Source organism: Equus przewalskii, chromosome 5 (genome assembly GCF_037783145.1).
Source record: "Equus przewalskii isolate Varuska chromosome 5, EquPr2, whole genome shotgun sequence".
Taxonomy (NCBI): domain Eukaryota; kingdom Metazoa; phylum Chordata; class Mammalia; order Perissodactyla; family Equidae; genus Equus; species Equus przewalskii.
The window spans coordinates 26,178,194-26,198,697 of record NC_091835.1 but is presented as its reverse complement, the minus strand read 5'-3'; the positions used below and the strand labels follow the sequence as shown (position 1 = coordinate 26,198,697).

The 20,504-nt window shown below is 59.2% G+C and overlaps 1 protein-coding gene across 50 annotated transcripts in view; it reads left to right on the top strand.

Moving 5' to 3' along the window:
* The window catches only part of KIF1A (kinesin family member 1A), a 101,446-nt gene that overhangs the window by 36,819 nt on the left and 44,123 nt on the right, over positions 1-20,504 (top strand). For 23 of the 50 annotated variants that reach the window (XM_070618811.1, XM_070618848.1, XM_070618847.1 and 20 more), the window contains 17 exons: positions 556-633; positions 1,326-1,391; positions 2,156-2,173; positions 7,720-7,795; positions 9,298-9,376; positions 9,816-9,958; positions 10,404-10,430; positions 11,791-12,002; positions 12,960-13,039; positions 13,397-13,472; positions 15,840-15,919; positions 16,228-16,334; positions 17,250-17,333; positions 18,381-18,561; positions 18,709-18,781; positions 18,968-19,061; positions 20,151-20,299. In XM_070618811.1, coding sequence (XP_070474912.1) covers positions 556-633; positions 1,326-1,391; positions 2,156-2,173; positions 7,720-7,795; positions 9,298-9,376; positions 9,816-9,958; positions 10,404-10,430; positions 11,791-12,002; positions 12,960-13,039; positions 13,397-13,472; positions 15,840-15,919; positions 16,228-16,334; positions 17,250-17,333; positions 18,381-18,561; positions 18,709-18,781; positions 18,968-19,061; positions 20,151-20,299 — 1,623 coding nt within the window. The remainder of the gene's footprint in view (positions 1-555; positions 634-1,325; positions 1,392-2,155; positions 2,174-7,719; positions 7,796-9,297; positions 9,377-9,815; positions 9,959-10,403; positions 10,431-11,790; positions 12,003-12,959; positions 13,040-13,396; positions 13,473-15,839; positions 15,920-16,227; positions 16,335-17,249; positions 17,334-18,380; positions 18,562-18,708; positions 18,782-18,967; positions 19,062-20,150; positions 20,300-20,504) is intronic. The other 27 variants (XM_070618830.1, XM_070618835.1, XM_070618857.1 and 24 more) reach the window with 3 other exon arrangements.

The following is a 20,504-nucleotide window of genomic DNA, read 5'->3' as shown; positions in this document are numbered from 1 at the left end:
GTGCATGCTTGTTAACATCTGGTGAGTCCTGCCCACAACAGCTGTGGCTCAACAGGGGCTGGGCCTCCATGGGATGCACGTGGCTACCCACCCCAGGTGATGGCACTGTCAGTGGGGGACCCCCTGCCCAGTGCCCAGGGCAGCTCTAGGCACAGTTGTGCCCTCACGAGGCTGAGGTGCTCTTCAGAGCCAGGTTCAAATCCCACCACAGATGATGAGCCCCATCTGAGGAAATGGGTGACAGTGACAGGACACAGCTCGAGGGCACCGTGAGGAGTCACATGTGAGCACGTGAAGAGTGCCCAGCACACAGACAACAGCATAGCTGCAGCGCCAGGCGCTCGAGGAGCATGTCATATGCAGCCTCTTGGGGAGGTGGCTTCACACCTCAGGCAGAGTGTGACCAGAGGGAAGCTCTGATGGGGAGAGACCTCTGGGCCCCAGTGGGGAGGGCTGACCATGCTCCTCGGGGCCCTTCAGGCTGTGCCCAGGGGAGATAGGCGCCTCGGAGCGGCCTCGTGGCCTCTCCTGCATCTGGCACATTTGCCATTTCAGGTGAGCAAAATCAGCCTGGTGGACCTGGCCGGGAGCGAGCGGGCCGACTCCACAGGCGCCAAGGGCACGCGCCTCAAGGTAGGGGCCACAGCGCCATGCCTGTGGAAGCAGGGCCCCTCTGCACCTTGACCCATCACCGGGGGCCTGTCTCCAAGCCTGCTTGCTCCAGGGCGGGCCGGGCAGGGTGGCAGGAGGCAGGGGCAAGGAACTGGGAGGAGGCCAGCAGCCAGGGGGCTGCGCCAGGCACACCAGCTTGGGGTTGACAGGGACAGAGGCCCTGGCAGGAAAGCGGGGCTCTCCACGGGCCCTCACAGCATCTCATCCACAGGTATCTGTGCTTTCCCACCAGAAGAACACAGGCTTCGAGGCAACAGTGGGAGGGGCTGTGAGCTGTCTGGCCATCGTCCTGAGGGGACAGTCGGGTGTGAGGAGGGAGCATTTTTATTTTCCTGAGCCCACTTTGGTCCCCGCCATTGTCTGATAGATAGGAAGGAGTTCTGGAATTTGTACCAGGCAGGGCCATGTGAGATGTTACTAGGATCTGAGGGACCAAGGAGAGATGCTGGACACACTGCCCTCCCCGCCTGGCCATGGGGGGCCTCTGACCGGCTTCCTGCCAGAGCCTCCCGGGCCCGTGCAGCCCCAGGGTCAGCGTTAGGGCTAGCCAGCCTTGCCCCCATGCCACGTGGGGCAGGCCCCAGGGGTCACGCTGAGGCAAGAGGCTCCTGAGCCTTCCTGATGTCCTGACTGACCATCTTCTCTGCGCCCAGGAGGGAGCCAACATCAACAAGTCCTTGACCACGCTGGGGAAGGTCATCTCTGCTCTGGCCGAAATGGTGAGCTGGCTTCCGGTTTCTAGAACTAGATGGATGGGATAGACCGTGGAGGTACCTCCTCATCCTGCCCTCCGTGGGGGATGCTGGGAGCCTGTCATACCTGCACTGGGCCCTGTCTCTGGTGGGATGCCTGGGGTTCAAGGAAAAGCCCAGAGACGTGGGTGAGGGAGGGTGTCACTAGGCTAGAGATGGAGTAGTGATCCCTGTTACTCCTTGGAGCCTCAGTTTTCCCACCTGTAAAATGAGGATGTGCCACCTTCCTCACAGGGCCCTTAGGAGGGTCACCATGTGGGCTATGGTGAGTGTTCTGGTTGGTGTTCTTCTGGAAGGACAGGGCTATGGTCAGCTTTGACCTCAGTTAGTCCAATCCAGGCCATCCTCCAGGAGGGAGCCCATGGCCCTCAGAGGTGAGGGGCTGGGCTTGATGGGCCCCGTGGGACAGGCAGTATTGCCCACTCACCAAGACACCCTTCGGCTGGGGAAGGATGAATCTCAGGAAACTATACCCTCCTCTGAAATTGCTGGGGGTCAGGGAACAGCTGCTGGATGACAGCGCCCGAGAGGCCACACTCTCGTTTGGCCTGAGTATCTGGACCAGCTTAGTGTGGCTGGCCATGGCAAGGCGGTGAGTGATGGACGCCTGACCCGGGTTCAGGGCTCTCCTGCTCCTTTGCCTTCTGGAGCCAGCCTGTCCCTTCCCTACACAACTTGGGGCCCCGGCCTCACTCCAGGTCCTCAGGCTCTTTCTGTCTTTTCCTTTTCAGGACTCTGGGCCCAACAAGGTAAGCTGCTTTCTCCATTCTAGGGGCCGGAGCCTTCAAGCCCGGCAAGGGTGGGGGCTGCAAGCAGCGTGCACTCAGCTCCAGCTCGGCCCGTAAAGGTCTCTGCGATAAAATTCACTCCTTCGTTTGGGCGCTTAACCAACACACACTTTGAGCCCAACTCTGGGCTAGGCCCTGTGCTGGGAGAACAACGCAGGCCTTCTGGGGCCCCAGTGCAGTGGGGGAGGTAGACAAGAGACATGGAAACAGAAAAATAAAAATATAATTAAAATTTGGGATGAAACTTGTAAAGGAGAAAAATGGGCTGTGAGAGTGACCCACAAGCAAGATAGCCTCTAGTCAGTATGGCCAGGGAAGCGTTATATGACAGACAGGTGGCTTTAAGACTGAGACCTGAGGGGTGGGGAGGAGTCGGCCCGGCAGGAGGGTGAGCACCTGTGCCATGTGGTTGGAAAGCCCAGTGTGAGATCTGAGGTGGGAAAAGGTTAGTTTATGTGATGAACTGTGGGAAGAAACGGTGGAACTGTGTGGGGAGTTATGTGAGGAACTGTGTTAGGAATTGTAAGAAAATAGGAGAGGAACTTGGTGAGGATCTGAGAGGAACTAACTGTGTAGGAATTGTGTGAATATTTGTGAGGAACTGTGTGAGGAACTGTATGGGAAGTGTGTGTGGAATTGTGAAGAGCTATGGGGAATTGGGAGGTATTGTGTAGGGAACTCTGAGAACTGTGAGGAGCTGTGAGAGGAAGTTTGTGAAATGGTGTGGGGAAAGTGTAGGAATTTCATACAGGAATTGTAAGGAACTGTGTGGGCAACTGTGAAATATTTTGTGTAGGAGTGTGTAAGGAACTATGTGAGGAAGTGTGAGAATGAGTGAAACTGTGAGATTAGGTGGAACTTTGTGAGGAATTGTGAGGAACTGTGTAGGGAACTATTTGAGGAACTGTAAGAAACTGTTGGGGAAAATGCATGAGGAACTGTGTAATGGACTGTATCAGGGACTGTGAAGAATTGTGAGGAACTGTGTGTGGAACTGTGTGAGGAATTGTGAGTGACTGAGAAAATGTGTGTGAAACAGTATGAAGAATTATGAGTAAATGTGCGGACTGTGTGAGCAACTGTGTAGAATGGTGTGGGGGAACTAAATGGATAACTGTGTGAGGAAACTGAGGAACTATGTGGGAGTTGTGAGCAACTGTGTGAAGACTGTGAGGAACTATGTGGAAATGTGAGAGAAAGTATGTGAAATGGTGTAGGAACTGTGAAGAACTGTATGGGGAGCTGTGAGAAACTGTGTGAGGAACTGTGTTGGAAGTTCCAACTTCCAACTTCCATACTTTCAACTCTGTTGAAAGTTTGACATACTGTGTTGGGAACTCTGTGGGAACTATGTGTGGTAATTTGTGAAGAATTGTGAGAAACTGTCTGTAGACTGTGTGAGGAACTTTTAGAGGAAGTGTGTGATACAGTGGAAATTCTGTGAGAGATCTGTGAGGAACTGTATGGAGAATGGTGTGAGAAACCATGTTGGGAGCTTTGAGGAAACTCTGAGGAACTGTGTGGGGAACGTGTGTGAGGAAATATATGAGGAAGTGTGCAATATTATGTGAGACACTGAGAGAACTGTGTGGACTGTGTGAGGAACTGGGCAGGAACTGTGTGAAGAATTGTGAGGAATTGTGTGGGGGAACTGTGTGGGGAAATATGAGGAACTGTGTGAAGGACTGTGTAAGGACCTTTGAGAGGAACTATGTGAGAAACTATGTAGGAAGTGTATGTGGAACTGTGTGGGGAAGTGTCAGGAACTGTGTGGGGAAGTGTCAGGTGCTGTGTGGGGAACTCTGAGGGAACTCTGTGGAACGGTCTGCATACTTGTTAGGAACTGTGTGAACTGTGAGGTACCGTGGAAATATGAGAGGAAGTGTGTGAGATGATATAGGGAGATGGGTGTGAATTCTGAGGAACTGTGTGAGGAAAGGTGTGGGAAATATGTGTGGAACTTGTGAAGAACTGTGTGTGGATTTTGTGAGGAACTGGGCAGCTGTGAGAAACTGGTGTGTGGGACTGTGGGAGAAACTGTGGTGAATTATGAGAGGAACTGTGTGAGGAATTGTGTGAAGTGTGAGAGAACTGTGTGGAACTGTGTGAGGAACCTGTGGAGAAGGAACTATGAGAGGAACTGTGACAAACTGTGTGAGGAACTGGGAGGAACTGTGTGTGTCCAGAACTATGAGGGAAAATGAGAGGAACTCTGTGTGGACCTGTAGAGCACCTGGGTGGGAACAGTATGAGGGAACTGTCTGCAGAAGTGTGTGACGAACTATGTGAAGAATTCTGAGGAACTGTGTGTGCACTGTGTGAGAGGTTGTGTGGAACTGTGAGAGGAATTATGGGGGACTATGAGAATTGTGTGAAGGAACTGTGGAACTGTGTGTTGAACTATTTGTGGAAATGTGTGAGGAGACTGAGGAACTGCGTAAGGACCTGAGAGGAACTGCGTGAAGGACTGTGTGAGGAACTATGTAAGGAACTGTGTGGGAAGGGTATGTGGAGTTGTGTGAGAAACTGTGAGGAATTGTGAGGCACTGTGAGGGAACTGTGTGAAGAATTGTGAAGAACTGTGTGGACTCCATAGAAGTGTGAGAGGAAGCGTGTGAAATGGTGGGGAACAGTGTGAGAAACTGTGTGGTGAACTATGAGGAACTCTGTGGGGAACTTTGTGGGGAGCTGTGTGAGGAACTGAGAAGATCTGAGACAAAAAACTGTGTGAGGGGACTTTGAGGAATTGTGTGGAGAATTGTGAGGAATTATGAGAAAGTATAAGGAAATAAGTGTGGAACTGTATGAAGAATTGTGAGGAACTCTGTGTGGATTGTATAAGGAATTGTGTGGAATGGTGTGGGGGAACTAAGTGAGAAACTATGTGAGGAAACTGAGAAAGTGTGTAAGGGACTGTGTGAAGAACTGTGTGGGAAGTATGTGTGGAATCGTGTTAAGCATGGTGGGAAGGATTATATGAGGAACGGAGAGGAACTATGTGCGGAACTGTGTAAGAAATTGTCAGAGGAATTGTTTGAGAAACTGTGTGGAACTTTGTGTAGAATTGTGTGGGAACCCTGTGTGGAATTGTGTGAAGAATTGTGAGGAATTGTGTAGAGATCTGTGTGAGGAGCTTTGAGGATCTAGATGAGAAACTGAGAGGAACTGTTGGGAACTGTGTGTGGAACAGTGTGAATTGTGACAAACTGTGGAACTGTGAGAAGTATGTGCAATGCTGTGGGGGAGCTGTGTGGGGATTGTGAAGGAACTGAGGAAGTTTTTAGAAACTGTGAGGAACTGTGTGGAATGGTGTGGGGAAATGTGTGGAACTGTGTGTGGAAGTGTGAGGAATTGCGCTGGAATTGCATGGGAAGTATGTGTGTGGAACTGTGTTAGGAACAGTGTGAGGAAGCTGTGAGGGACTGTGTGGGGATCTCCGAGAAACTCAGGAGAGTTGTGTGAGGGATTGTGTGGAGAACTGTGTTGGGAACTGGGGGAATTGTGAGAAACTTTGGGGAGATGCATGAGGAATGTGAGGGACTATATCAGGGACTGTGAGGAACTGTGTGAGGAGCTATATAGAGCTGTGTGTGAGAATCTGGATAGAACGATGTAAAGAACTATATAAAGAACAATGAGAGAGGAACTGTGTAAGGAACCTTGTGGGGATTGGGTGTGGAATTTTGTGATGAATTGTGTGACAAATTGAGGAACTGTGTGAGGGATTGAGGAACTACTAAGGAACTGTTTGGGAGTACTGTGTGTAAAGAACTATGTGAGGACTGTTGGGAAAATGTGAAGAACTGTGTGAGGAAGTGTGAGAAGCTATGTGAGAAACTGAGGAATTGTATGATGAACTGTGAGCAACTGAGAGGAACTAGTGAGGGAACTGGGAGTAACTGTGGAACTTTGAGGAGCGAGCGCTGGGTACTGGGTACTGTGTGGAGAACTACATGTTCAACCGAGTGAGGGAGTGAGTAAGGGGCTGTGAGGTAGTGTGTGAAGAACTGTGTGATGAGCTGTGTGAGGGCCTGTGTGAGAGAAACTTTTTTAGGAACTGGGTGAGAAAGTTGTCGAGGAACCGGTTGAGGAACAGTGCCTGGAGCAGGGAGCGAGGCGGCATATGGAGGGTGAGGCCAGAGACGGGCAGGGGCCTGATCTGAGATCCTTAGCCCATTGTCAGAAACTAGTTGATTGTGGTTTAATGGGAAGCAGTGGATGGGTTTCCAGCAGGGCCCACAAAGTCTAATTTAGTCTAGAACATGTGCCTCGGGCTGCTGTTAAAGAATAGATTGGGAGTGGGATGGCCTGGTGTGACGGTCAGGAGAATGACAGGTCAGTGTTACAAAGATCCAGGTGTGATACGATGGAGGCGGGGAAGGCAGAGGAGAGGGAGAGCGGTGGGTGGCTCTGGGAGGTGCTGGAGCCTGACTCAACAGGGGCTGTGGTGGATGGAATGAGCGGCGGTGAGGGAGCAGCGGAATCAAAGGTGACACTTGGACTCCTTGCTGAAGTGACTGAGTGATTATAGGGCATTTACTGTAGAAACAAGGAATATGGCAAATGTGGCAGAGAATTCAGCCTCAGGAATTAAATAATCAAAAAACAAAGTAAAAATAGAGAGTTTTTCACCTACCAAGCTTCCAAAGGGAAAAAAAGAAAGCCCTCGGTACTGATGGGCTGTTGGGGGATGGACACCCAAACTCTGCTCACAGAGGAGCCAGCACGGCATTTCTGAAACCCGCTTTGACCGCGTGTGTCAGGAGTGCACACGATTGATGTCTCTGCGAGCTAGTGGAGCTCCTCTGGCGACCATCCTAAAGAACAATGACGAATGTGTTTGTGCCCAGAGAAAGGGCACAGCCATTGTAGTGGCACCTGGGTGGGGACTCTGGGGGCACAGGCCATGGCTACTGCAGGTGCTCAACAAATACTTAAGCAAATATATACATGAACGGGTAGACATTGGAAAGGAACTGAATATCCACGATTGGTGGAATCGTCAGTCACGGGGGGTCCACAAGAAGCGATTCCCAGCAGCCATTACGTGGGCTGGAGTCCAGATTTTGGAATGGCCACGGGTTGCCTTAATAGAGGAGTAAAGAGTCGCAGGAGTAGCCAGAGTGGAGGATGCTTCATTCTGAGGGGAGGGGCGGGGAGAATAGGTTATTAAAGGAGGGGTCTGTGAGCTGGATTGATAGGAAGTTTGACGGGGGAGAAGGAAGGTGAATTTTCTGGGGAAGGGAGTGGTAAGCTGGGCGGGGGCCGGTGGAGGCCTGGATGCCACAGCAAGCGGCAGAGCTTTTCATTTCAGTGAGCAGAGCTGATGGTGTTGGAGGAGGGGCGACAGGCTCAGATGGGTCCTCTGACAGAGTGGAGGGAGGACACACTGCCCCCTGCCCAGCCTTTGGCTTTGGGGACCCATCCAGGAGACCCTGTGCTCATCCCTCCACCTTCCTTATCCTCCAATGGGCTCAGGGTTGACCTTGAATGTTCCTCCCCCACAGAACAAGAAAAAGAAGAAGACAGATTTCATTCCATACAGGGATTCCGTGCTGACCTGGCTCCTCCGGGAAAACCTGGGTGAGGACTCATGGGTTGGCCTGTTCCTGGGGATCTAACTTCCACCCTGGGCCACCGACCTGTCTTCCCACCTAGAAAGGGGCACTTGACCACCAGGAGGCCGCTCGCCCTTTCTGGGCTGGGAGGCGAACCCGGGACGTCCTTCAGAGGGCCTGGGCCAGTGGCCAGCAATAGGTAATGAAGCAAGTGGGGAACCAGGATGGCCCTCGGGGCCGCAGAACTCGCACCCACCCGTGTCGGTGCTCCTGGTTCAGGTCTGTGACACCCAGACCAAGTACCCACCCCTCTCTGGGCCTCAGTTTTCTCATCTGTCAGAGACCTGGGGAGCCCTGCTTGCTTGCTAGGTTTTGGGGGGCTGTCATAAATCGCCCCTCCTCCTATCTGCTTGTGTTCTGAACCAGTGAGAGACAGATGGGGAGATGGAGACTGATATGCTCCCACCCAAAAATGACCTCAGGGGTCCTCCCCGACTACACTTACAGCTGAAGAGGCTGACACCCAGGGAGGTAAACTGAGTCTCGGGCTGACCCTGTGAACACAGACAACTGGGGATCTCCACCCTTTCTTGGCTGCATGGTTGAGGTATGGGAGCCTCGGCTAGCTCACCCTGCACCCCAGAACCAGCTGGCTGATCCCCAGCTTGGGCCAGCGAAGGGTACCATGTCAGGCCTCCCCGGGGGAGGAAAGGACAGATGGGCGTTCCCAGGGGCAGGCTGTCCTCATTGAGAGAGGACAGGAGTGTCACAGGGCTGGGAAGGAAGCCCTCCCACAGGGCCACACCCAGGTCCAGCCCCAGGGTGGGGACAAGGGGAGCCCTCTGCAGGCCTTCTTGGGGCAGGCATGGCATTGCACCCCGAGCCCTTCATGTCATCACGTCACAGTCCTTGTGGGGGCAAGGGTCCCTGAGGTCAAGCAGGAGAGGCCGTCTGTCCAAACCCCAAGCACAGACAGGCAGCAGGCCCAAGGGCTGCCGAGGCCGCTGACCCCAACAGGACCCATTGCCTGGGATTCATTCCCTTAGGAGCTCGAGAATGATCGATTGGCATTGGAACAGAAGTTGAACAATCCGTTCCTCACGCAGTGCGCTACCTGATGCCAGGATCCACGCTGCCCAGGGCCAGGAATCTGCTGTTAAATATGGAGAAAATATTCCAAATGAGAATGATAAAAGTGAAAAAATTATTGAACATAAACAGTCCTTATCTTGCAATAAATGCCATAAAACCCTCCACAACTTCCCTCTTCATTGTGGAGACGGTGAGCCCTGGTTGTAAAATGACCCTAAAAGTGAAAAAAACACTCTACCATATACAAGAGCAGTAACTGAGGCGCCCGGTGAGTGATGAAGGCCAGACCCCCTGCTATCTGTGTTCACCCAGTTGGCCCTGTGACTCAGTTTACCTCTCTGGGCCCGGCTGTGAATGTAGGAGGAGACGGAGCGGGAGAGGACACAGCAGTGGGGCTAACCCTCCACTGAGCATGACCTGGTCTTCTTCCCACAGGCGGGAACTCGAGGACAGCGATGGTGGCGGCCCTGAGCCCCGCGGACATCAACTATGACGAGACCCTGAGCACGCTGAGGTGTGTTCTTGAGGGAGGTGGGCCCTGTTCCTCCACCTGGCTCAGGGTGGGGCTGGGTCCTTCCCTGCCTGAGTCAGGAACACCAGCGAGAGATGGGTGCCTCTTGGGAGGGGGCCGTCTCTCCTGTGACTCCTTGAGGTTCCGAGTGACTCTCAGGGGCACCTGAGTCTTCATGGGCCCTGTTCCGTTCCCACCACACTTTGGGGTGCAGTTTGGGGCTGCGAGTGGCCCAGGGTCCCCGTGACACCAGACCAGTAGAGCTGTGCTCATGGGCTGAGCAGTTGGCACCCACCTGTTGGTCATGGGAGCCATGGGGGTCTTTAATTAACAAAGGGGCACAAGTGTGTCCCATAGGTCCCTCCGGCTGCAGGGCGGGTGGGCGTCCTGGGCCCCGGGCAGGGCTCAGGGCACCCAGACCACAGTTCCCTTTGCTGCCCAGGTATGCCGACCGGGCCAAGCAGATCCGCTGTAACGCCGTCATCAACGAGGACCCCAACAATAAGCTGATCCGCGAGCTGAAGGACGAGGTGACCAGGCTGCGGGACCTGCTGTACGCCCAGGGTCTCGGGGACATCACCGACAGTGAGTGTCTGTGCCCACCTATCCTGGGCAGGGCAGCGGGGCTGCAGATCCCCAGGGGCCTCTCAGGCCAGTGTGGCCTCCCTCCTGGGACCGCCCCCCGGGCTGGGGTGGGCCAGGCTGCCCTCACTGCCACTCTGGCCAGCATCCCAGTCCCTGCTCCACGTTCCTGAGTGGAGCCGCCTCCGGGTGGGAGCTTGGGGGTCTGGCCCCCGCCTGGGCGGACCACATGGTTTGGGTTTGGTGCTGGCCCCAGCAGGCCAGAGATGGTCTCCCTGGACGTTGGCATGCCCTGGATGCTGGGGTTTCAGGGGTCCGTGTGTCCCCGCTGAAGACCACGGCCACCCTTCCTGGTGCCTGGCCTGTGACGGGCATGACCCGGACCCTCCAGAGACAAACCTGTTCTTCCTTTTCTGTCTCCTCCCTCCCCCACGCCTCCCCCCCTTAGCCAACACTGTGCCCGGAGGACCCAAATGTGTGTATCCCCTCTGCTCTCTGTGCATCCCCGCTTCCGTCCCGGCCCAGCAGGGGCGGGGCAGCACGGGCGGGGAGGGCGCGGCCAGGGCAGGCAGGCGGGGACCCTTCCTCAGCCTCCCGTCTTTCAGCGGCTGGAGGACAGCAGCCCTCTGGCTCCCAGGCACCCTGCTGGTAGATGTGGGGTCACGCTACCTTGTGAGCCCGCGTTCCTAGTTCATCCCCATGTCAATATGGGAAAGGGGGGCAATGGAGAGCCAGGGTGCAGCCACGGCCTTCTCAGGCCTAAGTGGCTGAGGTCAGGCTGTCTGACTGCCCTGAGGCCTGGGAAACTCCAAATGTCAGCACCAGAGAGCTGGAGGGTCCTCAGAGGGCTGGGCGTCCCCTGGCTCCTGGCTCTGGCTTCCTCTCTTATTTCTCCAGCTGACCCCACACACCCCACAGCCCCTTCCCCTGAAATGCCACGAGTCTCAATGCTACCAGATCCTCCCAGCCTGTGTCTCCTGCCGGCCTTGGGGCTGGCTCCCCAGGGCAGGGGGACTCGGGTCGGTGCCTCCCTACCCAGGGGCCGCAGGGTGCCCTCGGTTTCCCCAGTGCCCGTGCTGTCCTGTGTCTGCTGCTGCTCTGCTGTGTGTCTGCTTCTGCCAGGAGGGGCCTGGGCATGTCCCACCCCAGGGGGTGTCACAGCCCCAACTCCAGTGACTTAGGGGGCCTTAAGCTGTGGGGTGATGGGGTCTCTCTGGGCTTCCTAATGCCAGGAGACCCCAGGCCCAGAGCAGCCTCCTGGGGTGGAGAACAGAGGCTCCGTCAGGGGATCCAACAGTTCACCTCTCAGCCAGGGTGCTCAGCAGGGCTGGACAGTTAGCTCGGGGGTGCATGGCGGGGTCAGGGTGTGCGTGGCCCATGGCAGAGAGGATGAGGAGGAGCATCAGGCACCCTGGGTGCAGGGAAGCCACTGGGTGGTGACAGCGAAGGGTAGTAGACACAGGGGGCTGGAGGCACAGGGAGGGCAGGGAGTCTGGGTGGTGCCCCACGCAGCTCAGGTGCAGAGTCTCCAAGGTCCGGCGTGGGGGTGCAGGGAAGGCAGAGGGTCCCCGGCCCAGGGCTGGGCGGGGCGAGGTGGTGCCGAGGGGCTGGGGGTGCCGAGGGGCTGTGGGGCCAGGGGTGTGGCCGGGCTGGCGTCGGGGGTGGCGGGCAGCCTCGCATGCGCTTGTCAGGCGCCGGGCCCCGGGCTGCGCCTCACCCGTTCCTGGCTTCTGTTTCCTGCCTTCTCTTCATCCACCTCCTGCCTTTTCCCAACTCGGTTTCTCTTTTCTCTCCCTCCCGTCTGTCTGCCACCCTCTCTTCCCTTCCTCCCGTAGATGTGTCCGACCTTGAGAACAATAACCGTAACCGTGCCGTGGCCGAGCTGAGTCAAGTCCCTGACAATCTCTCCACAGTGACCAACGCCCTGGTGGGCATGAGCCCCTCGTCCTCGCTCTCGGCCCTGTCCAGCCGCGCGGCCTCTGTGTCCAGCCTGCACGAGCGCATCTTGTTTGCCCCGGGCAGCGAGGAGGCCATTGAGAGGCTGAAGGTGAGGGCACGGCCGGACAGGCCACCAGGCCCCGGGAGACAGGCGAGCTTAGAGAAGTGGGTGTCAGGGCCTCGCCCTCCCGGGGGCACCACCCCATCTAGGGCCCTGGACGCCCAGGGCCGAGACCTCTCCTCGCGGAGTGGTTGTGTTAACGGCACAAGGTGAGGCTGGCTCGGAGGCGTGGTGAGCCGGGCAGATGGCACAGAGTGAGTCCCGGCGCCCCCTCCGTGTGGTCCTCGCTGTCTGCCCAGGGCCACAGGGCCCCACTTGCTGAGAGGGGCAGGCGGGTGACCTAGGGGCTCTGCGCTCCCTCCCGGGTGGTCTGTGCTTACACCTGCTCCTGGATATTCACCCAGCCGGCCCAGCCATGGCGGCTGCTTTCAGGTTTTTGGTTCCGTGTTCCTTCAGTGAATGGCTATTGGGTGCTGGGCTGTGCGGGGTGAGGGGTGAGCCCAGACCATGGAGACTGAGGGGACTGAGGGGACAAAGTGCGGAGGCCAGGCCAGGCCTGGTATGGAGAGTGGGGTGTGGGGTGAGCCTGGAGCATAGCGCCTACCTGGGATGGGGGGCCCAATGGGGTGTGGGGGGCCCTCTTGGGATGTGGGGGATCCACCTGAGGTGTGGGCCCCTTGGGGTGTGGGGCTAGGAAGGAGGCACCGATGTTGGCAGTGTCTGTGCCTCAGCCTCGGGCCAGCCGCCTCTGTGCCTCAGAACCAGCATCTGTTGTCCGCCTGGATCTCTTTCTCTCCCTCCAGGTTCCTTTTGTCTTGTCCTTCTTTCTCCAGGTGTGTCCACAGGAAAGACCTGGGGCCTGTGAACATGTCACCCCTCAGCCTGTGTCCTTGATCTTTCAGACACAGCGCTGCCTGGACGGACCCGGGAATGGGGGTCTCACCTCCCCTTGCCTGGCACCCAGGCCTCGGTACCCACCTCATGCTGCTCTCTCTTGCTCCACAGGAGACGGAGAAGATCATAGCCGAGCTCAACGAGACCTGGGAAGAGAAGCTGCGGAGGACGGAAGCCATCCGCATGGAGAGGTGGGGGTTGGTGGGGGGGGGGGATGTGGGCAGGACCAGCACCGAGCCGTGCGTGCCAGCCCTGGGCTCCCGCACCCGGGGCGGCTGTGTCCCAGTGGGAGACAGACCTGTCCCCTGTCACCCAATGACCCCCGCCTCTTGTCACTGATGGCCCCATTGACCTGATCCCTGATCAGGTGATCCATCCGTTCAAACGGACGCCTTGACTCACTGACAAGCGGGGGCCCTGCAGGAACACTGCCCTTGGGCCTTGCGGCCAGAGCCCCGCCAGCTCCTGGTGGGCCGATTGGTCAGCTGGGGGTGAGGCAGGTCCTGCAGCCCCTTGGGACTGGAGCTGACCCCTCTCTGTCCCCCCAGGGAAGCGCTCTTGGCCGAGATGGGCGTGGCCATGAGGGAGGATGGCGGTACCCTTGGTGTGTTCTCTCCCAAGAAGGTAGGAGCTGGTCTGACTCAGACAGGGTTGGGCAACCCGCGGCCCTTTGTGGGGTGTCAGCTCCTCCGGGAGGCCAGAGGGTTCCTCCTGGGAGGAGGGGAGCACGGTGGCAGGTCCAAGCATTGGGGGCTCTACTCCCCCATGGCCGGACCTTCCCTGTGTGGGAGATTCGGCCGCGCCTCCTCATGGCCGGACGTCCCTGTGGCCTTGGGACATCTAGACAGGCCACTTAGCTGCCCGAGGAGTGGACTGGGCCCCTCGAGGTTGGGGTGAGACTGGGGATCCTGAAACCTGTGGAGCCTGGATCCGCCTTGGAGCTTATGCCGCACAGGCAGGGCCTGGCTGGACCCAGGGCTGGGAGCCAGCTGCTCTTGGAGCTTAGCTGAGGTGGGGTCTGCCATCCCAGCAGGAACCCCTCCTCTCCCACCCAGGCCAGTCTCGCTCACCAGACCCGGCCCTGTCAGCAGGGGGCCCTGAAACAGAACAGAGCACCACCCCCCATTCAGTAGCTCAGATAGGGTGTAGCACAAGCATTTGGGGAAAAGTCTCTGGCAATGCTAGGACCCAGACCCCTGACCCACCCCAAAGTTTGCCAGACCCTTAGAGCCCTTAAGAGCCCAGTTCCAAGCTGGGAGGCCTCCATGGAGGCGGTGGCTGTCTGTGTGACCCCAGCACAGGGCTCTGCAGGCCCTGCCCCTGCTGCCTTCTTGCTGAGGAAACCCTGGCCTGCCTGTCCCAGAGTGACCCCGCTGGGGTCGGCTTCTCACCCTTGCTTGGTCTGGGGCAGAGAGTTTCTGCGTTTGTAAGTCCCTGAAGCCAGCAGCACATCCAGCCCCGGGTTGTGCCATTGGAAACTTCCGGGGAAGAGGAGCCCAGAGTGCTGGTGCGAAGGGCTCATCAGCCTGGGTGGCCGCTCCTGGGGATGGCTTGGGTGCCTCAGGCTTCTTCTGCCCCCATGTACTCCAGGCCCGAGGTGGAAGGGAGGGGTGCTTGGGAGGACCTGGGCAAGGAGGGGAGCAGGTGGGGCCCTGACGGGCTCTTACTTCACATCCCTTCTGGGGAGGCCTTCGGTTTGCATCTGGAGTAGATGGTTCCTGGGCTGTGTCAGACCCTGCCCCTTCCTGGAGGGTGGGGCTCTCGGTGTGGGTGTCCTCGGGACGCTTGGCACCCTGGAGTCTTTCGGCTTCATTGGTGGCAGAGGGATTTGCTGGTGGCCCCGGGGCTGGGTACTGCCTAGGAGTGGGAGGACGGCCTTGGGGCCACCGGGGACACCTCCTCTTGAGAACATCAGTGTTCCTGGGACTCTGGAGAAGTACGTGGGCCAGCTGGGTCCCCCACAGCTAAGCCTGCCAGGGCAAGCACAGGCCCTTCCTGGCTCACACCCTCCCTGCTCGGGGAAAGGGATGGCCAGGGATGGTTTGTCCCCAGAAGATGACCAGGTCTTTGCACCACGCACAAGGGTGTTGGTGGGGCATTGTGGGGCTTATAGCTCGAGGTGGGGGTGGCTTGCCCCAAGCTGTCCGGTGGGAAACTGAGGAAGCTGTCCCAGCCTCCACCATGGTGCAAGACTCTTGCCCAGGACACGGTGTGGGGTGGCGTTCCCTAGCTCAGGAAGTGTCGGGGGCACAGAGAGACCCCAGGGTGAGAGCAGTGGTGGAAGTGAAGATGGGGGTGTCTGGGGCCCAGTGGGTGGAACCGGTAGCTGCTGCCCTGGGGACCGGGTGGGGCAGGGACCTGAGGGCAGTGCTTAGACAGGTGTGGCTGGTGGGAGGGGTTCGCCTTTGGTAGAACTGTGGACAGGAGAGGTGGGGGGTCCGAGCTGGGTGGCTCAGCAGGACTTCTTTCACAGCCTCTCCGCTCCCCAGCCCCCAGGCCTGAGCCTGGCCTGGTCACCATCCTAATCCTTGTTGATTGGCGGATCCCACTGGAGCCCTCAGCTCCTGGGTGCCCGGTTGAAATGGGGTCCTGCAGCCCTGGTTTAGGGTGGAGGAATGGGCTCAGAGCTGACTACCCAGGACTGTGCATGTCCAAGGGCCCACCACAGCCTCCAAGTGCCCCCCCCCGAAGGCCCCCAACTGCTGAGAGCTGGGCTCCCAGCCCCTCCCGAAGCCCAGCCCCCACTGAGTGCCAAAGTTGAGCCCCTACCCAGCCTGCTGCCCAGCAGCTGTACCCCTCAGGGCTCTGGGGTCCCCATCAAAGGCTCTTCTTCAAGGAGCCTTTTTCTTCACGTCTCCTGTACTCTCTGCCAGGCTGGGGTGAGACCAGTGAGGCCAGGGCTGGTGGTGGTCTGGTGTCTGGGGAGAGAGTGCAGGCGGGTGGCCGGTGCCAGGCTCCTCCCCAGGCTCGCTGACCCTCCTGTCTCCACAGACGCCGCATCTCGTCAACCTGAACGAGGACCCGCTTATGTCTGAGTGCCTCCTCTACTACATCAAGGACGGGATCACCAGGTGGGGGCCGGCGGGGCGGGCGGCTTGCCCCACAGAGGGGCTGCCTAGGTCGGGCCTCTGCTGGAACATCGCCACTGCCCAGGCTTGTTGCTGGAGGCGATGCCGTGGGCCACTCTGGGCTGGTGGCTTTCCCAGGCTGGGCTGCGTTTGGGAGCATCACCTGTGCCCCTACCCTGGGTGTTTCCTGAAAGAGCCTGGGTGGGCGTCCCTGGAGGCTGCAGGGGGCCGGCCGGGCGGGCCAGTGGGTGGTGTCATGGGTGCACCATGCCCAGCAGTGGTGACAGTGCCCCCCTCCGCCACCCAAACAGAGTGGGCCGGGAGGACGCGGAGAGGCGGCAGGACATCGTCCTGAGCGGGCACTTCATCAAAGATGAGCACTGTGTCTTCCGGAGTGACTCTCGAGGGGGCAGTGAAGGTATTGTCACCCTTCAGCCCCCACCCTAGTGCTACTGGTTGTCAGGCCTGAGTGAGGCTTGCTGGTCCACCCCAGGTGGTGCCCGTCACCCCTCCCGGCTTCCCAGTCCACCCCGGGGAACTACCCCTTTAGAAAGGTGCTTTGAAGGCTGGGCTGGGGGACAGGGGGCTCCCTCCCCTTGCTGGGGGCTGATTGAGGGGTGTTCATGGGCGGGCGGACGTGAGCCATGAGGAATGAGCCCAGATCTAGGGTGGAGAGCTATTTTTAGATCACACTTTCATGTTGGCTGTGGAGTGGCCATCTGTCCATTTCTCCAGCCTCTGTCCCCATCACCTGTCTTGGGTGTGGCCCCCTCGGGGAGGCAGCTGCTGTGTCGGTGTGCCATGTCACAGTGCCATGGCCCCCAGTTCAGAGCATGCTCCCGGCAGGCATCTGGCCAGCCTCTGGACTTCAGACCAGTGGCCAAAGCCCACTGTGTGACTGGGACACCTCAGGAGAGTGACCTTAAGCCGTGTTGGGGACATTGGCTCACCCAGAATTCTCTGTCCCCAAAGCCCACCCTCCCCTGGGTGGGAGGGCTCAAAGCCCAGAGGGGCTCCAGACTCCCAGGGACACGCTGGTCACTGTTTCCCAGCCATGCCCACCTGAGATCCTTACAGGGCCCGACGGTCAGCCCAGTACAGCCTCCCTGGCTCTCTGACTTGGACACATGCACCTCCGGAGTGGGGGTCTCTTTCCTCATCCACTGAGTGGGGTGCGCCCTGCCCCCCTCCAGCTTCTCTGAAGCCCAAACCAGGTGTTGCGGGCAGCCAGGCTTTGCAGGGAGGAGAGAAGCCTGGTGGGGGCCACACCTGGGTGACCACCCAGGATGACAACTCCTCACAGTCCTCTCTGACCCCCCCATCTATCCTGTAGCCGTGGTGACCCTGGAGCCCTGCGAAGGGGCAGACACCTACGTCAATGGCAAGAAAGTCACAGAGCCCAGCATCCTGCGGTCAGGTGGGGCCAGGGGCAGAGCCAGGGGCGAGTGGGAGGTAGGGAAGGAGGGCCCTGTCCCATCCCCTCGACACGTGGACCCCTTCATGCTCCCAGGGCTGTGGGGCCTCCCAGGAGGGGCCGCTCACACAGAGCCCTTCCCCTTTCCCCTGTTGTTTCAGGACTGGGCCCAGGCTGGGAGGGGAGGCCTCGGCTTGGGGTCACCCTCCCGGTGTCTGGGGCTGGCTGCAACTGGGGCCCAAGGGCAGGGAGGACAGAGGAAGTGACCAACCGCGGGAGGCCAGGGAGGGCTGACACTCAGACACGGGACCTCGTGTGGGAGGAGGGGCTGAGCTGGCTCTGCGGGTCCCAAGTTGGAAGGGAACTGCGCCGTCCAAAGAGAGCCCCCCCAGGAGGGACTGTCCAAAGACAGCTGGTGCTGCCCGGGTAGGACACGTGTGCCCTGTAGATGGGGTAAACCCTGGCCTTGAGTACACGCAGACCCGCCCTGCCCTGCTTCCGTCAAACGAATGGGGAGGTGGATGGGGAGGGAGGTGCCCAAGCACAGCCCTGGGGCACACGGAGCCCCAAGGGTCCAGATGCCTGCGGGAGGGAGTGAGTGTCACCGCTGTGTGTTGAGGGGAGTGTAGGCCACTGTAAGGGAGTGCTCATGGCCAGGGCACAGGGCCAGGAGGCCGGGCTGGTCCAGGGGTGGCACCTGCAGGGCCATGAAAAGGATTGGATGTTGGAGAAGTCCTAGGACTGTGTTTTGCAAACATCGCTGGCTGCTGAATGGGGAGGGGCCGTGGGGGTGGATTTGGGGAGACAGTGAGGAGGCCCATCCAGGTCCTGGCCAGGGTTGAGGTGGCTGGCCAGGCGAGAGAAGAGACCTGGAGCTGAGAACCGGGTGTGTGGCTCCTGGTGGCTGGGGCCCTCCCTGGGGTGGGCAGCGCTGGGACCCCAGGGGGAGAAAGAACCTGTGCCCCTCCCTTCTCCTGCCCCATCTCTCACTCCTTGGGGCCACCCCGAGGCCACAGGTTCCCCAAGACCGGCCTTGCCTCTGTCCGCCAGGAAACCGCATCATCATGGGAAAGAGCCACGTGTTCCGCTTCAACCACCCCGAGCAGGCGAGGCAGGAGCGCGAGCGCACGCCCTGCGCTGAGACGCCCGCCGAGCCTGTGGACTGGGCCTTTGCCCAGCGCGAGCTGCTGGAGAAGCAGGGCATCGACATGAAGCAGGAGATGGAGCAGAGGTGAGGCTCGAGGCTGGGGTGGGGGTGGGCTGCCACGCCCATCCCCGCTGTGCTCTTCCCTGCAGCACCACCCCTGCCACACCCGCCCCCACCCGCTTGTCCCCGCCCGCTTGTACCCGCGGTGCTCACCTGCACCCCTTCTTGCAGGCTTCAGGAGCTGGAGGACCAGTACCGCCGGGAGCGGGAGGAAGCCACCTACCTGCTAGAGCAGCAGAGGCTGGTGAGGCTGCCCCGCTTCCAGGACACCACCTGGCGCTCGGGGGTCTGGGGCCCCAGTGGTCACTCTGCTGGGGTTGCGTCCGGGGGCACCAGGCAGACCCTGGGTCCCACAGCACGAGAGGCCCCAGTGGGAGGGCTGCGGAGGGGCCTGGTCTGCACTGGAGCCACAATCTCGCTTCTGCACCAGGACTACGAGAGCAAGCTGGAGGCCCTGCAGAAGCAGATGGACTCCCGGTACTACCCAGAGGTGAACGAGGAGGAGGAGGAACCGGAGGATGAAGGTGAGGGGTGCTCGTGGGTGTGGAGGTGGGCGGGGCCTGGCCCTCGGCCTGGGGAAGGGTCCTAGAGAATAGGCAGCCTCAGGCCGCTCCCTGGAAGTCAGCAGGTCAGCACTGGGGTCCCTGGCCTATCCCTCAGGGAGAGGCCTCCTTGTCCCGGGGAGGCACCTGAGGAGGCAGGATTTGGGGGAGGTTGTGCTGCAGCAGGAAAGCACCTACACACATGCATGGATATGAGTGTGCTCACACATGTGGGTTCTGGTGGGAGCGGCCTGGACGATGGGGAGGACGATGCTGGCAAGGGCTCACATGCCGACGTCCTGCATCTGCTCACCCCTGTCCTGCCCGTGGGAAGCTGGTGCTCCCCCACCCCAGACAAGCTCACTCTGCTCCTCACCTCAGGAGCCCCTTCTGAGCACTGGCTTGGGCAGCCCACCAGCTGACCGGCTGACATTATGCTCCAGGCAGGGCAGGCGGGTGGAGTTGGACACAGGGTTCACGTCCAGCTTGGCCTCTGTGCAGCTGGTCAGCACCTTTGTGCTGATGTGACCTGGGCCTCCCCTTGTCTGGACTCATCCACCCAACAAGGCTCCTTCCTGCGGGGTGGGGGTGCTGGACGGCAGGGGTTATGGGGAGGAGGGCCGAGCCGGGGAACGTGGACAGGCCCTTCCTGATGTCCTTGCTCGTCTTTCCCCCACAGGCCTAGTGGACAGAGGGCATGTGAGCTGGGAGAGGGTGTGTGGGTCAGCCACAGTCTGCCCTCCTGCCTCCTCTCCCTGGGGTCCTGGCCCCCACTGCTGCCCTCACATGGCCATGGCCGTGTGGCTGTCATTGGTACTGCCCCCATGAGCCCATGCTGAGCTTCAGCCAACTCTCAGGACCCCCAGGCCTGGGGAACTGATGGCCTCTTTGTGGCTCCCGGAGCCTTTTCGTGTGGCTCCCTGTGCCACATCTTTCCACCAGTTTCCTTCTTCCTGAGCGCCCAGGACAGTTAGTGTGAAATTGGGGACCCAAGCACAGAGCCCCCAGCCCAGGCCCAGAGTGGGGGGGTCGTGGCATTTCCAGGATGACGGTGTGTACCTCTCCCCACAGTCCAGTGGACGGAGAGGGAGTGTGAGCTGGCAATGTGGGCCTTCCGGAAGTGGAAGTGGTATCAGTTCACGTCCCTGCGGGACCTGCTGTGGGGCAACGCCATCTTCCTCAAGGAGGCCAATGCCATCAGTGTCGAGCTCAAGAAGAAGGTGGGCTCCCACCCCAGTGCACACTGCCCACTGGCCGCCCACCTTGGAGGGAGGGCGTCACACTGTCCTAGTGACAGCTGGGACTCAGTGCTCAGCTCCTCTGCCTCCTGGGGTGGGCAGAGCAGGCCTGTCACTGGAGCCCCTAGAAGGATGGGCAATTCGAGGGAGGCCCTGGGACTGACCGAGGTGGACGTGCGTCCTCGCT